The sequence below is a fragment of the Monodelphis domestica genome, chromosome 2 (assembly GCF_027887165.1).
Source record: "Monodelphis domestica isolate mMonDom1 chromosome 2, mMonDom1.pri, whole genome shotgun sequence".
Taxonomy (NCBI): domain Eukaryota; kingdom Metazoa; phylum Chordata; class Mammalia; order Didelphimorphia; family Didelphidae; genus Monodelphis; species Monodelphis domestica.
In genome coordinates, this window is record NC_077228.1 from 531,461,158 (window position 1) to 531,477,674 (window position 16,517).

General features: G+C 47.2%; 1 protein-coding gene across 1 annotated transcript in view; it reads right to left on the reverse strand.

Annotated features, from left to right (window-relative positions):
- The window catches only part of PSMD1 (proteasome 26S subunit, non-ATPase 1), a 99,071-nt gene that overhangs the window by 13,379 nt on the left and 69,175 nt on the right, over positions 1-16,517 (reverse strand). The window contains exons 18-22 of the mRNA XM_056819955.1: positions 10,521-10,637; positions 9,307-9,409; positions 2,713-2,882; positions 1,818-1,910; positions 1-62 (exon numbers count right to left, since the gene is read on the reverse strand). The exon at positions 1-62 is cut by the window's left edge and continues 25 nt beyond it. Of these exons, the coding sequence (XP_056675933.1) occupies positions 1-62; positions 1,818-1,910; positions 2,713-2,882; positions 9,307-9,409; positions 10,521-10,637 (545 nt within the window). The remainder of the gene's footprint in view (positions 63-1,817; positions 1,911-2,712; positions 2,883-9,306; positions 9,410-10,520; positions 10,638-16,517) is intronic.

The window sequence follows — 16,517 nt, forward strand, 5'->3', positions numbered from 1 at the left end:
TTTTCTTTCTCTTTTTCCTTCTTTTTGGCCTTGGCGGTGATTGAGAGCACAGCAGTAGAAACCTAGAGGGATGAACAGACAGAATGAATGGGGGGACGCAGAGAGCCAGGCCTGGAGTCAGGAGAGTCTGGGTTCCAGTTTGGCCTCATACACTTCCTAGCCATGTGATCCTGGCTGAGTCACTTAGCCCCTTGAATTTGTCCTTTTGTCCTAGAATTGTTACTAGGACAAAAAGAGAAAAAAAAATTAGGAAAGACATGATATTTAGGACCCCCCAACTGAGCTGGGCAGAAGCAGCAGCAGGATAGCAGCCTTCACCTACAGGAACCTGGCTCCCCAGCTTCTTGGGAGCATTTCTATTTCTTTGATACAGTGCTTTCTTACCCAAGATAAGCTGATTAGTGTGGACACATACTAAGCACAGCCTTCTTCCCCTCCCCCTTCTAAGGAGGACAGAATAGAATCAGGTCAGTACTTCAGTCTAAAGCTTCCGGTCTAATTAGAACAAGACATCTTATCAGACTTCCTCTAATTCCCTATTCAGAAACAATATCTGGGCACTCAAGCCTCTCCAAGTTCCACTTATCTATGGCCTTCTAGGTCAGGAAGTACTACTCTCAGAGTAAGAGAAGTAAGAAATCTTTGACTAATTCAATTAACAGAAGCATCCCCTGAGGTCACCTTTGTCAGGGAAAAAAGGAAAATCCAAAGTTAGAAAGGAGCGCCAAAGGGACGGGTTTTAGGGTTTCCAGAGGGGAAGTTACTGTTCTTCTGCCTGATGCCTTGATTTTATCCTCCTTCTGATGAGGGTATTATTTTTGTTCTTAACCCTTTGTAATTGTAACTCCAAAATGGCTGGGCTAGAGAGGTTTTCAAAAGCAGGATGAATGCCTGTCCCTGTGGATTTCCTCTGCCACTAAGCAGATCCTGAGAATAATTTAATTAATACACTGTCTCTGGAACAGCGTGTCTAAATGCAGAGGACAGAATTCTTCTGCCACAAAACAGTCACCCCAATAACAGATGACATCTAGATTCCATTTTCTTCACAAAAACCCTGTGAGGGAACCAGTGTTAGTATTCACCTTAAAAATTACAAGAACAAAGCTGGGTTTCTGAGAGAGAAAAGTGCTCCACACAGCTCAGACAAGTGAGGGCTGGAGGAAGATCCAATGTTTTAGGAGGAATCCACACACTAATGTTTTCATTCATTCCAGGTAGTGGGGGCTTATGAGCAAGGGGCCAAATTGAAGAAATGCCTGCTGGGCTCTCTTCCCCCTTAGGTTTGCTAAGGTGATAAAGGCACTAGAAGAGCCCCTGAAGGAACAGGCTGTGATTCTCTCAAGGCATCCAGCCCACCTTGTGGGCTATGTCTATTCCACAGTCAGGGTGAGCCCCATTAGGACAGGCAGCCTACCAGGGGAGGCATGGCATGGGATTGTCAGAGGAAGAATTGGCTTTCAATCTTGCATTAGAACTTTGATAATGAGTCTGGGCATATCACAACCTCTCTCTGCTTGTTCTTTTAATCAATAAAATGGGAAAAGGGAGAGTGTGGTTGAATTCGATGGTCTCTAATAGAGGCTGCTTCAACTTGAAATCTATGATCCAATATAACCAATCAGTCAATAATTATTTAGGAAGCCCATACTATGAGTCAGGTATTATATTACACAGGATGTAGAGGGTCATACTTCCAACATTAGCCGGAGTGCATGCAGAAGATGCCACCAGTTGTGCTCTTTCTCTATTTACAGACCCAGATGGAGCTCAGAATCACTAACTCTGAAAAAGAGCATGTAGAGGCCGCCCCTCACCTTTTCCTTCTCCTTCTCCTTCGGCACCTCGAGTGGTGCAGGATACGCAAAAGTGGACGGCTTGCAGTTGGACTTGTACTGGACTTTGGGCATCTAAAGAAATACAATAGGCAGAAGAGATGCAGGATTTGAATGTATTCAATCAGACTTAAATGGTTCACTTTCTAAACATGTGCACATGAATGAATTCAAGGAAATACATATGTCTCCCTTTAAGTTCAATGATACCCTGCAATGTGAACTATTAAATGATGGTCCAGTCTTTGTCTCCTCTATCTGTTAGATCAGTCTTTATGGAGCCCACGAGGTCACGCCTACTCAATCTCTTTACCCCTTGGTATTTCAACAATGGACTACACACATCTCTACACATCACTTCTGATCTAATGGTGCAGGTGGGTTCAAATAGGCAATGGCCTCTTCCTCATAGCCCAGAGACTCCTTGGCTGGCCAGTGTTACAGCCAATTATGGTGAATCTTTCATCTTCCCTGGGATATCTAGGGACAGACCCTGAAACCTCAAGTCTTCTCTTGCCTCATGTTGCCTGGATGCTTCATATTTCAATGGGTAAAAATGGGCATATTTGTCCCAGCCTGAAGGCTGGGTCTTGTTACTTCTTTGGATGTCCTAGGCCTAGTCCAGGAACTCACACCCTAAGGCTGGACTGATCTGAATTACTTCACTCATTGTCATAATTCTCTATCTTGTCTGAATGTCTACAATACTCTCAGAACTCCAAATTTGAAGGCCATGGCAGGAATCCCCTTTCTATCACTGTGGCCCATGTCCTTCTCATTCTCAACTTCTGTGGGTGGGCAGAGAACAGGATGCACCATCAAAACCAGGTTTTTAGGCTTGGTTCCCAAGAGATATGGCCATGGCGGAGACATTTACCTTGAGATCCTTGTTAAGGCCGATGACACACGTAGGAGTATAAGCCAGGGAAAGGAAGTGAGACAATGGGAACCAAAACCAGAATTGGGTGAAGACCAGGACACCCACCACGGAAGGCATGTGGGTATGCCCAGTCCGAGACTGCAAGGAGATGGTGACGTTGTGGCCACCTGAAGAAGAAAAAAGAAATGATAAACACTGAGGGAAGCCAATGAAGATGTAGGGGTGTGTGTGTGTGTGTGTGACAATGATTGGCCCACACTTAAACAAGGTGACACAAGGCCACACTGGAGAGCCCTGACATGAAGACTGCCATACATCTGCTCAGACTGTGTGTGGACTGAACCATGGGCTGCCTGAGGAGGTAGCACCTTAGGGGCCATCTAGTCATCTTGACACTTGACATACCCGAGGAGGGGTCCACTGGGTTCTGCCTGTAGCCCTCTTTGGGGTGAGTAGGGCTAAGGGATGCCACCCAAGCCCACCACCTCCCACAGTAGCCTGTTCCACTTGGAGACAGCTCAAGATTGCTAGAAAGCCTTTCCTCACGTCATCAGGAGATCCCCAGCTTGTGCTGTCTACTTTATAGGGATCAAAAAGCCCTCACCACTGAGCTCCAATCTCCCCCCTCCCTCTTCATCTCTTTTCAGTGACCACAGTGGGCACTGGCCATTACATGAAGAACTCCCTTGCCCCCATAGACTTTTCTCTGTGCTCCCACTATTCTCTGCTGAAATTCTCCCCATCCTTTAAGCTCAAATCGCCCCTTCCCCAGGAAAGCTTCCGGAATCCCCTAAGGGCTCTGTAGCCAGGGTACTGAATCTGCACTTCGTAGGCTTTCTGAGTACCAGACTGACAATGGCTTGAGAGCGAGGAGAACGTATCCCTTGCCTTGGCTAATGCTCAGAGCAAGCAGAAATGTTTTCTTGGATACAAGCAATATTCATTGACCCACCACATTCTGTGAGCACCAGGCTAAAAAAGAATGACAATGCTGAACCAATCTTGGTCGGAGTGAAAGAAAGTCAAAGGTTACGCAGTGTAGGAAGGGCCCAGTGCCACAGGAAGCCCTCGGTTCTCTCCTACCTGGCTGACAGAATACCATCTAGTTAGCACCTTTCTTTTCGTTCATTTTTATCATGACTACTTTTATCTTAGCTGCAAGGACATCCTCCCTACCATCAATTATATTAAGTGCTTACTATATGCCATGCACTATGCTGGGAAAATAGAGACAAAATGAAAAGTCTCTGACCTCAAGGAGCTGGCATTCCATTAAGAGAAATATTTAATTCATATAGTATAAAATGGACAAGACCAGGGAAGGCTTTAAGTGGGAGGCGGAATTTGAATAGAGCTCTGATAGAGACCAGAGATTCTAAGAGACAGGGGAGGAAGGGGGCACAGCCTCTGCAAAGGTCCAGGGGTAGGAGACGCTTGGTGTGAAGAAAAGCATGCCTGCTCACGAGGCTGGATTGTCCAGTGTGTGATGGAGAGGAATAGGGAATAAACCCAGAGAGGCAGGCTGGAGGCAGGTTGTGAAGGGACAGAGGAATCCTTGTTTGACCCCAGAAGAAGCAGGGAGCTTCTAAACATTTCTGGAGAGGGGAGGACCATGGTCAGACCTCCGCTTTTGGCAGATGTGCAGAGGGAAACCAGGAAGGACGTGGTCATAGGAGTGCAGCTGTGAGGTGGTGGGGGTCTGTGCCAGGGTGGCAGCTGAGGGAGAGGAGAGCAAGCTGGGAAACTGCAAGGACAAGAGGCCACTCTCAATGCGGCCCACCTATGTCATCTCACTGAAGAATGTGTTCTTCCAGAAACCCTTCACGGAGAAGCTCCCTAACCTCTGGCAGTGCTCCAAGATGACCTGGGCTATGCAGCAGCTATTCCCTTGTCCTGGAGTATTCAAAGCCCGAGACTCTTCCAAATCCTGTATATATTCCTGCTACCCCAAGAGTCATGGGGCATGTGATTTTTCTGAGATCATTCTGTTCCATGATTCATAGCCCCATGGCACCACTGGGATTATGTGAGTCTTACAGCAAATGGCCCAAAGTTGTGGATTTAAAAGGGATGAAAGCTGCTCTTATTTTTCTTAAACTACAACTGAATCTAATAGGTGGGGAGTCTTCAAAACACTGGCGGGGCTTTCAAAAAGGCTTGACAGTAGATGGGGAAAAGGGAAGAGCAAGGGACTAATCTCCTCACCTTTGATCTTGGATCTACACTGAGGAACAAAGCAGAACAATCTGCTTTTCTTTTTTAAAAAAAGGTTTATTGATTTCTTTCATTGGTTCATCTTCAATATTTCCTAGTGTATTCCTCCACAGCACATGTCCCCACTATCACATCTACACTGAGCAGCAGTCCTCTCCATCTTGAGTCTTTATGTCTGTACTTGGCCTTCATGGGCTTTGGGATCTGGTGGAGATGCCACTTCTGTAACCATTCTGGGTAGTCTTATCTTCCTTTGTTCTTCTGAGCGGGCCAGTGAATAATGCTGGTATCCACATTGGCCCTTTGGACAATCCCACATCTTCTTTGTCATTGGAATAATTCTGCTGGGGTTATCTACAACTCCATGTTTTAGAGCTACCCAGGCTTTGTTGACTTGGAGAATTTTGGGTCATGGGCTTCTACCCTTCTGGAAACTTTGAAGTCTTCTCTCCCCAAATTTGGGGAGTCAGCTTGTACGCAGCTTTTCTTTCTTTCATGGTCACGAATTTCTAAGAAGGAGTGAGTGATTCCTCTCCCCACAGTTCTCATCATCTCTTCTTCAGCAGTCAGTTCCTCCCTTGTTGTGGGCGGGCCATCCCCTACTGGTCTCAAACCGAGGTTCAGCTTATCATGTCCTCTACCTTGGCAAAAGTAAAGCCCATCTGCATGTCACGGGGGTTCATAAGTGCCAGAAATCCTTTCCCGACAAAGCCACCCTCACCAGATACAGTGTCGACCAGAATGGCACATGCTCTCTAGCTATGGACGAACCATGGTTTCCGGGACTGCTGACTGATTGTGTTAATGCCTGCTCAACAGGGTGACTCAAACTTGGAGTTTGAACTCAGGGAAATAAGACAAGATTTTAATTTTCTTCAAAAATGCCTTAGGTAAGTTCACCACAGGGATCATTACAGAACTCGGAGAAAAACGAGGCAAGCTAGAAAGAGGCTCTCATGGTAGCTGGCCTATTGGAGATATTTCTCCGGTGGATAATCCAAACCTTTGATATCCTCTTCCTGCAGCTCCTAGGGACCATCCCTACTTGTGAGAAAGGCGAGTTCAAGCTACGACACACTTGGACATCAATGAATCTGACAGGTTGATGCAGGTCAATGCTAGTCAAGCTGTATCATGAAAAAGGGAAGCAAATACTTCTGATCCTGTAGGCTGACTAAGAAAGTGTTCAGCTGACCCTCCAATTCTGTTTTTCTATTCTGGCTGGTTAACCCAATCTACTGGGAATTGCCATGAGCTAAGGCTTTCCTTTTTACAATTTGATTTAATTTTTCTTTTGAATCCGACAAACTCCCTAAACCCCAGCATTTCCATTTAAAAGGTAGGACAGAAAAGAGGCTGTACATGAAACGTCTCACCCCCATATGTCCCTTTCAAAGACATCCTGCATGTTGGGGTTCTGTTCTGCTCCAGCCTTCCTTCTCTTTTACCTTAAAACCCCCTCCCTTCAGTTAGCACCGACCAGCCATCCTTCCCCACCCTTCACTGTTGGGGTGGGGGAAAAGAAGAACAAAACCTCTGGAATAAATCCACATAGCCATTCCAAGCAAATGCCCACTGGGTGCACACGCATGATCATCTCTGGTCTCCGGAGGCAGGCGGGCACTGTGTTTATCAGAATTCTTAAATCTCTCGGTGATTTGTTGCGGCAATGTTATTGCAGGCTCTTCTCCGGGTTAAGTGCATGTCAGTCTGTATCAGTTCATTGAATTCTCTCAGGTCTCTCTGAATCCTTTCCCTTTGTGTTATTTTTCACAGGGCCATAATATTACATTTCTCTCCTAGAGGAATGGGGAGCTATTCCCCAAGTGATGCGACCCTCTTCATTTCTACTTTCTGGCTATAACCAAAAGAACTGCCACTAGGGGTTTAGATGGGCAGGTGTTGCTGTGTCTTTAGAGGTACAGGGTCCTCTCCCAGATAAGAGCATCTGGGGGATCTGCCCATCAAAGGACATTTCTCTGGAATGTGTGGACTCTCTTCAGACTCATCAGGCAAGGTGCTGAAGGTGGAGGACATCTATGCAGGCCCCAGGTAAAGGGGTGACCCCGGGGGGCATGGTGAAGTCTTCCATGAGCTCTCCAGTCTGAAGAAGACACTGTGCTGATTGTATGGAACCCGAGGACATCCCAGAGCCTCCTGGGAAGAGATCTGTAACTGCTCCAAAGAGATGGCTTGGCCAGCCTCACAGAAGGCCAAGAGGAAGAAGAATGCTCACTGCATCTGGATGGTCAACTTACAGAGCTCAGCCCCAGTCAGTATGTACACATGGGGCAGATAATACAGCCGGTCAAAGGGCAGGGCCTGGAGCAGAACACGAGGAGAGCAGGCTGCACTTCCTTCAGGGAAACTGAAAAATCTCTTTAATGACTCCAAAGACCTACCTTTTTTTAGTATCAATAGTCTCTCGGTGGGAACAGTTAGGTGACTCAGTGGATAGAGTGAGGCCTAGAAACTGGTGGTCCTGAGTTCAAATCTGGTCTCAGACACTTTCCAGCTGTGTAACTATAGGCCAACCACTTAACCCCATTGCCTTGGCATCAAGATGGAAGGAAAGGGGTTTAAAACACTAGTCTAGAGATAGTGAGAATTAAATATCCAGGAGACTATTAGATCCCCAAAGCCTTAAGCCACAGAAGTTAGGGGATGTGATGTATGGGGACTGAGAGGAAACCTTGGGCCAACTGAAGGATCCTCAGGGAAGGTCTGGACTGAGCTTGAAAAGCCAGTGTGTGAAGCTCTCACTCTCTCTGCCTTTCCTTTGGGCCTGTGAAAGGAACAATCTCACTCGCCGTCCTGGCACTTATCTACGTAAGGCATCTCTGGCAAGTGGGCACAATGGGGCCACACTGGATTGGGAATCTGTCTCTTGGGCTCTGGTCCCTTCCTGAACGCAAGCCTGCTTCTTGACTGGCCTTCATTTGTCTGGCCCGGCCATGTGGGGAGCTGGGCGCCCTCATCCCTGCTTGTCAAACGTTGTGTAGAGGGAATTTCATCCCCTCCTCTTAGACTGTAGCAGTGGTTCGTCCCATTTTTCACATGCCAGCGCTGCGTCCATGAACGTAAATAAAAGAGCGTGGGTGAAGCCCACCTGGGTCTTTGGTGACTCACTACTTCCCTGAGCAGGTAGGTATGGGGACGGACGGACGGACGGATGGACGGAGGATCCTGCAGGATGAGCTACACGTGGTCAGGCTTAGAGTAAGAAAGAGACTTCACATCCATGCTTACCTACCTTTTCTATTTCAAGTGCTTGTTAATAAATTTTATGGAAAATAAGAACTTGAAGATATTAATTTAAATAGAACAACGTACCAGGGCCTGTGGAGAATAATCTAGGACCCAATGGAGCAGAAGTAACTTGGCTGGGGAGTTACTTTAAGTTAGAAAGCCTGGAAACCTGGTTTTGTACTTTCTTTCTCTTCACTAATAAATGTTTATAAATTTAGTATAAAGTCTCCAAGACTAATTTTTATTCATAAGATGGTATTGCTACAAAGCTATACAACATGGAGGAACAGCACCATAGGGCAATGGAGAAGGAAAGGAATGCCCATGCTGTGACAGATAATTGATCCAGGAGGAAATCCCCCCAAAAATAGGAGTTAGGAAAAGGAGAAGCTGGTCTTGTCACATGGCAAAGCTAAGGGATAACAAGTCAACAGTCATGGGGGAAAGGAAGGGAATAAGCCTTTATAGAGTATCAGCTTCTTCGAAGCGCTTAGACACACAACAGCCTTCAGAGGGAGATAATATTATCATCCTCATTTTATAGATGGGGGAACCAAGGCAAAAAGAGAAGTAAAGTGACTTGTCTAGGGCCACATAGCTAGTAATGGCCGAGGTGGGATTTGAATTCAGGTCTTCCTGATCCCAGGCCCAGAGCTCTATGTACTGTGGTGCCCCTAGCTTCCTTGGCACCTTCACCACATCAGGAGAGAGCAAAGGCTGCCTCCACCATACTAGGAGGCCCTCCTGGATTGAATATGTGGGAAGCCCTGGATAAGTTGCTGGCCTGGGCCGGCCTTGAGGGACTGTGATCTGCATGGTTAGAGGGCCTCCCAAGAAGAGATGACGGTTCCATCTGGTCTTTTGAAGAGTGGCCTCAGAGCCGGACATTTCCCATAACACCGGCCAGTGCTCAAGCTCCCAGCTAGATAGCACAAGTGTTGGCCGCCACCAGAGGAGCCTTGAACAAAACTGGCTGCTGACTCACAGCTGCCATAATCCTGCCTGACATTAACAGAGGCACGGCGGACACCCTTTGTGTCCCGGAAGAGCCTTCGAGGAGACACTGAGCTCCACCAGGACTGTCTTCAAATGCAACACTGAAAGCTAAAACGAGGACCAAGCGTTTACCTGCATCCAAGATGCCCTGGGCCAGGATAGCACCAAACTTTGCCATGACATCATCATGCTTATCATTGATGACTTTGGAATACAGCTGTCTGAACTGGTTGACCTGGGCAAGGGGACAGCAGAAGTTACGGTATTAGTTTTATCTGTGTTCTGGGGCTTTCGTCCTTGAGCCAAGCACATGCACAAACACGCTCCCCAGGGATGTGACAGCTCAAATAGCATTTGCATCTTCACGCTGCGTATACATTTCCGGAGATTTCCTTGGAGAACCATGAGGGGAGGACGACTTTCTCTAGGGGCTTCAGAAGGCCGAGCCCCCACTTTAGCTATTCGTGAGTGTGGATGATGGCCTAAGGACTGCTCCCCAATGCTAAAGAGCTTTAACTTGAACGTAAAACACAGTGAAGTTAAAGTCTTTCCCCCTGATGCCCTAGGATAGGCCTAGCCCACCTCACACCTATCTGTGCCAGTGTGGTACCATCCAGCCACCTGGGCTCTGAGCCTCCAGGCTATTCAGAGGACACAAGGCTCAGAAAACACTCCTTGTATTATTTAAAAAACCCCAAATGTTGATTTCTTCTAGTTCTCAGATTTTTGCTCACTTCTCATAAACTGGCAGGAACTGAGAAGCAAAATTCCTTAACATCTAGCAGCTTGTGGCTCCATTTTAATTAGTCTTCACACGAACAAGCAAATTAATTAGTATAAATAAGTTCTACTTAAAACTAAAGGTATCCAATATTACTTTTTCATGCAAAATTCATATATATCTTTAAAAAAAATCCTTAACATTCCATCTCAGAATCAATACTGTGCACTGGTTCTAAGGCAAGAGAACAGTAATATTTAGGTAATTGGGGTTAAGTGACTTGTCCAGGGTCACACAGCTAGAGGCCACATTTGAACTCATGTCTCTAGGTTGTCTCTCAATTCCTTGAGCCACCTTGCTGCCCCCATATGTAATTCTTAGCATCTTTTAAGAACCTAAACAAAGACACTTTTATTTTCTAAGATGCTTGAAAAATATTGGATGTTTCATTTTCCTAACATTTACACGTCTCTTCTAGCCCTCGAAGGATGTACTTTCCTCCTCCGTGCTTCGGCATATTCAGGCGTTTCCCCTCACACTGAACTCTGCTAATGATGAAGGCCAAGCCAGACAAGCTTCCAGTAAAGACCCAGACCTTCTCTGCCCTCCCTCTTGCCAGGCTCACCTTTGGACAAGTGATTTCCGTCTGCTGAATCATGATGAGAGCTGATGCGATGAGCGCGCCTTGCCGCACGTAATTCACAGGGTCATTGGTCATGGGTTCCAGCAAGTTGATGGCTTCCTAAAAACATTTTCAAGGGACTTTCAGATGATGTAAGCCTCTGAATATCACATAAATGCCCAAAGCAGAGGATGGATCTGGTTCAGTCAGTGCTTGCACAGAGTTCTTGGTTAAATGATTGATAAGGAAGTGGTGGCAAAGTGAACTTCCAACCACCACGCAGTGATCATGACATGAATGTTTTTAATACTATTTGCAGAGTACATAACAGATAAGCACAAGGAACATAACTCAATTTCCAATGTACAAATGAAGACACATGAATGGCCTCGGAGGCACATACCCATAGATGTTAGAAACAGATGTTTCAGGTCCTTAAGAAATAAAAGGAATTAAAGCTCAGGCCCGCAAGCCAGGCAGCTTCTATTATCTCGATCAAACAAATGACCAAGAAAGAGAGCAGACTGGCCTCGCCTGACTGACAGAAAATTTCCATTGACTTAGTTTGTCCAAGCAGACTCTCAAAGAACATCCGTTGGGGGAGAACGCCCCATCCAATGTGGAATCATTTCGAAGGAACTCCCCACCCCTCATTTGCTTCCAATGCACGAACATTTAGCTCCGTTTATTAAAATGGCGTCAGGGAAGGTCTCCTTCCTACAAAGCCTTCCTTTAGGGAGCAGAGGCCCCAAGGGGATCTTCAGACGCGCTGCCTCATTCTGGGCTCAGAATAAAGAGAATTGCTGATGGGGTGCCTTGGAGAAAGCCCGAGACCACTCACCCAGCTCACTGGGTGAGCTCTAGGATTCCCTGCAATGTGTCATGCTAAGCCTGGAGGTGGGTAGAGACTAACGAGGCCCAAGTTCTGCACTCCAGGAGCTGGTGATTAATGCCGGGGCAGGATGTACAAAAAGGAAGATGCCTCAGGATGGGTGAGGCGAAGCACCAGAGGCAGGGAGTTCAGCGAACAGCTCCCTAGTGGGCAGGTCTCTCAGGGCTGCCCCTAAACAGCAGTGTAGACGGGCCCCGGGCTTGGCTGCATCTTCTCATCTGTCAAACAGGGAGCCTTGGAGCTGGACTCCCTAGTGCTGTCCCAAGGATGATGGGAGACAGTGTTATCTGGGTGTTGACTCCCGTGATTGGGAGAAAATCTGGAAGACGAGAGGAGGAAGGGGGATGCTGGGCCCAGGTCCCAATGCCTCCCTGCCCCTTGGGACCTGTTATCATCTACTAAATGGCCTCTAACATGTCTGGAGCCTGACTTCTTCTGACTAAAGGCCTTCCTCTGGGGATTTCAATATGGAGGGGAAGACTGAGGCTCAAAGGTTGAAGGGGGGGGGGGGGGGGGAGTCTGGAAACAAACAATCTGAGGAAGACTGTGCTTCTCTAGGTGATGATACACTCACGGGTGCTCTCAGGTAAGAGCTCATGGGGAAAGGGCCAAAGGAAGAAGATGCAAGGGGCTATATTGGTGTCAAGGGCAAGGAGGGCTGAAACAGTTATTTGCCAGCCTTACCACACCATCAGGTAATCTTCTATCTTCCAGGGGGAAGAGAGGAGAAAACTGGCTCTCTCAGATCCCTCCTCATTTCCCACCCAGCTGCCTCATTTTTGATGTCTCTGGCTTCCCCTCCGTCGCCCCACACTGATTACCTCCTTCATCCTTTCCCCTTTGGGTGCTGTCTTTTCTGATGGGAATGTAAGTTCTTGAGAGACACGGGGCCATCTTTCTTTTTCAGACTGTACCCCCAGCGCTCTGCACATAGCAGACCCTCAATAAGTCTTTACTACTGACTATCTAACTCCTCTGAGCTAGATCTCCTAGGGAGGAGCAATGCTGTCAGTTGAAAAAGTCAGAAATTCACAGGAGACAAAACACAGTCTGAGACACTTCATCCTTTGAGCTACATCTGGAATATGGTGTTATCCCCCACAGGAAACCCAAGTCCTGGCTTCAGCTGCCTGTGCAAAGATAGAAAACTTAAACAAGAGGCGAAATGAAGATGAAGTGAGGTGACACGAGGAGGCAAACATGACCTGAAAGGTATTGGTGTAACCCGAGGGGATGATGCCTGTGGCTGGACTAGGGCTCTGGAGGGACAGACCTCATTCAGAAGAGACTTGGGGCAGTAAGAAAGCATACCCATAAGAGGAAATTCAGCACCCCAAGGAGGGAAGGGTGGTGGGGAACATTGGCGTAAAGATCAAGAGAGGGACAGCAGAAACAATCTTCTCCTCAGAGTACATATGCCACACACCACTGAGAGAAGATGAGAATAGATCTTCTCTTCCTCTCCTAAAAGAATTGTAGTGAAGAGTTTCTTGATGTACCGTAATGATCATTTCACCCTTCAAAAGGCAGAGGAATCAAGAAGGAGAAATTCTATTCTGGGGGTTGATTCTTACCAACAGGGCAGGTTTGAGGTAGAAAAGGTAGGAACCTTGCAGGAAAGTGATCTATATACTAGAGACAGGAAGTTCTGGGTTCAAATCTGATCTCAGATACTTGTGTTGACCCTGGCCAAGCCACTTCATCCCCATTGTCTAGCCCATAATGCTCTTCTGCCTTGAAACTGGTACACACTATTGATTCTAACGGTTTTTTTTTTTTTAAAGTGACCTGTGCCTTTTTGATGGCATAAGGAGAGAAAAGTCAGACAAAGCTTTCTATCATACAGCAGGTGCTTAATAAATCCTTGCTGATATATCCAGTCTCCTAAATGCGGGGAGAGCATATTTAGAATATCAAAAACTAAGGCTCTGAGGACAGTCATTCCAGGAAGGATAGAAAACGCCTAAGAATGAAATTCAGAGACATTCTGATTGGGAGAAACGGATAGAACTACAAAGGAAACGAGTCCACCATCTTTGATTTTGAAGATACAGTCAGGCTTCCAAAGCCGATGACTTCCATCTTTTGTCATCCTTCAGTGACATATTGTTCATTTGCTTTCCCTTTACTAAAAAAATGATGTGACCTTCCCAGGTCCTCTGAGAACTGTGCCAGAAACACAAAAGGGCGTAGGAAGCTCTGGCTGCAGAACAGCGTGAAGGCCACCAGAAAGCTTTTCAAGCCACCCGAAGGGGCTCCAAAAGGAGGCTCCTCCCAGAAGGCCCAGGCCCACAGCTCTGGGGAGCCTGTTATAGGGTGCCAGAAGAAATGATCTCTGCACTGGGAAGGACCAAACGGCCCTGGTCAATAGGGAAGTGATGCCAATGGGTGTTGAGAGAGGCAGAGGGCACCATGTTCACCTGAGGGAATCAAGCCACCTGTCCAGACAGATAACATCTTCAGTAATTCTATGAGCTGGTGTTTGTGGCTGCTGAGCCCCTCCGCAGTGCATAAGAGAGTACAGGAGGGGACACAGGACTGAACAAAGCTGACACTGTCTTGGTTTCCAAAAATAGGAAAGAGAAGAAAATCTTTGAATGACAGACACAGGAGCCTGCCTTCAATTCCTAGCAAGATTATTGATGATAGCATCAAAGATGTGATTACTAAACAAATGCTAAAGAAATAATCTGTAAATGCAAAGAGCCAGCACAGCTTCAGCAAGACCAGGCTGTGCCAGGGGGTGAGCTGACCTAGGAGCTCAGAGACATGCTCAATAGACAGAGAGAGTTCATCTAGTCCTTAAAAAAAGCATCATTATGTTCTTAGGGGAAAGCAGAGACGGAGGGCCAGACAGTGAGAGGACAATGAGACTGATTCAGAGCAGGGTGAATGGCCAGGCTCCAAGGAGAGGCATAAATAGTCCAATGATAACTTAGCAGAAGGGCTCCAGCGGGGTGCTCCAGGGATTATCAGTGCTTCTCCCTATGCTGGCTACCACTAAATAAAATGATCAACTTGGGATACAGCTCAGTAGATAAAGAGCTGGGTCTAGAGATGGGAGGTCCTGGGTTCAAATCTGCCGGTGGGCATTTCCTAGCTAGGTAACTTCTGGGCAAGTCACTTAATGCCCATCACCTAGCCCTTAGCACTCCTTCTGCCTTCAAACTGATACCTAGTATTGATTCTAAGATGGAAGGTAAGGGATTTTTTAAGAAACGAAAATCATCACCTTGGATAAACAGACAGACAAATACCGAGACAGCAATCCAATCTAAGGATGCCATGAAAGAGGGAGGCAGTGAATGACAGAGCTAGGATCCAAAGGTATCTTAGGCTAGAACCCTGGGCTGAATTAATTTCACAAGACCCGTAAAGTCTTAGAGATGAACGTCAAACACTTCTCAAACATATAATGGGGAGGGAAGATTAAAGGGAAGAAAAGGCCTCATGTTTTTTGTAGATTGCTGAGCTGGGAATAAGGTGATAGATGGCTGAGAGGCTCTCTGCATTCGGTTCCAACTGGACCTCATCAAGAGTACTGTGTTTAGCCTTGTGGACTGTAGTTTCAAAAAGGCTGACAAGCCTAAAACTCTCCAGAGAGGGGTGCCCAGTTCACACCCCCTGGGGTAGCGGAAAGGGGGAATGTATAGGAGAGCTCTCTTCAGCCAAGGATGGAACCAGCCGTCATGTGAAAGGGGGTTTAGGCCTATTCTATTTGGGCCCAACTAGAGAGGTGGAACTTGGGAAAAACCGAATTCAGGGGCGACAGAAGGCTTTCCCCCACTTTGCAAGTGAAGGCCAGATGACTTCTCAGGTAACTATAGTGAGTGTGGGTTGAAGTTTTCTCAAGGCTGGAGAATCCCCTCATTTCACATTTGGAGGTTCTGGAATTTGGAAGCCTGAATCCTTGCTCTCACGCACGTAAGTCACATAATCTTGGGCAAAACTCAAGAGTTGGCTCTTTTCTAAATGAAGGCGCTGGGCTCCCCCAACTGTTCTTCTCTGGTAAGCTACGATATGGTGTCAGTGGTTTTGGCCAGGAATGCTCAGAAGCCCATAAAATCGGGTCGGAGAACTGCAGGTGATAGCCAGGGCCAGTCTTTAGCCAAGGCAGGTCCTACAGCCTCTCCCTGAAGAGCCTCCAAATTCAGGAATTCAGGCCTACTAACCTGGGCAATTCCAAGCTTGCAAACCCATCACCATTATGATGTTCTTCCTTAAATTAAGTTGAAAACTGCCCCTGTGTACATCACCTGATGCTCCTGGTTCTGGCCTCTGGCCACGCCACGCCAGTGTGAGCCCTGTTCTATGTGGGAGCCTTCCAGATATTGGTTACGAGACATCGAGCATGCTCCCCCAGTCCTTATCAATGTGCCGTGCCGTTCCATCCCTAGTGCCCGTGGGGGAAAGTTCCCCATTCTGCCTGGGGCCCACCTGGCCCGCCCACTTTCTCCCATCAGCATGGGCTCTCTCTTCTGGTCCTAGTTGACACACCAGTTTCAAACATGGCTCAATCAGCTTTCCAACCTGATGAAAACATGCTGCAGAGAAGTTAAATGGTGCCTCCTGGCCTCTGGATAAAACATCACTCAAAAGGATGCTGCGGCTCACCCATGAGCAACTGCAGGGGACCTGGTGCCAGGGCAAGAGAATCACGAAGTCGGGCTGACCTGGGGCCAGCGCAGACCAGGGCCTCCCAAGAGCTCTCTATTGGGGAGGCAGGAGAGAAAGAATGAATTCTGGCATGTGTCTGTATCAATGTGTCTACAGGAACCTCTGCGTGTGAAGGTCTGTGTGTGCCTGCACACATGTCCCTCTCTCACTTCTTGGTCAGCACGAAGGCCCAGGGAGGGTCCAGCCTGCCTGGGCAGGAGGCAAAGGGCAGCTGCTCTCCAGTATAGTAGCTCACTGGGTGCCTGTTACTCAAAGCTCAAAAAGAACTCAAAAAGAACCACAAGGTTCCAGGGGAACCTCGAACAATTTCCACCAGGGGAAGGATGAGGGGAATCTTTGTTGTGATGAACACTAGCATCAAAGAAAGAGATTTCCCAGTGTAGGAATGCCCCAAACACCACCCACTTCCTGTGTGTAAGCAGGCAGGATCT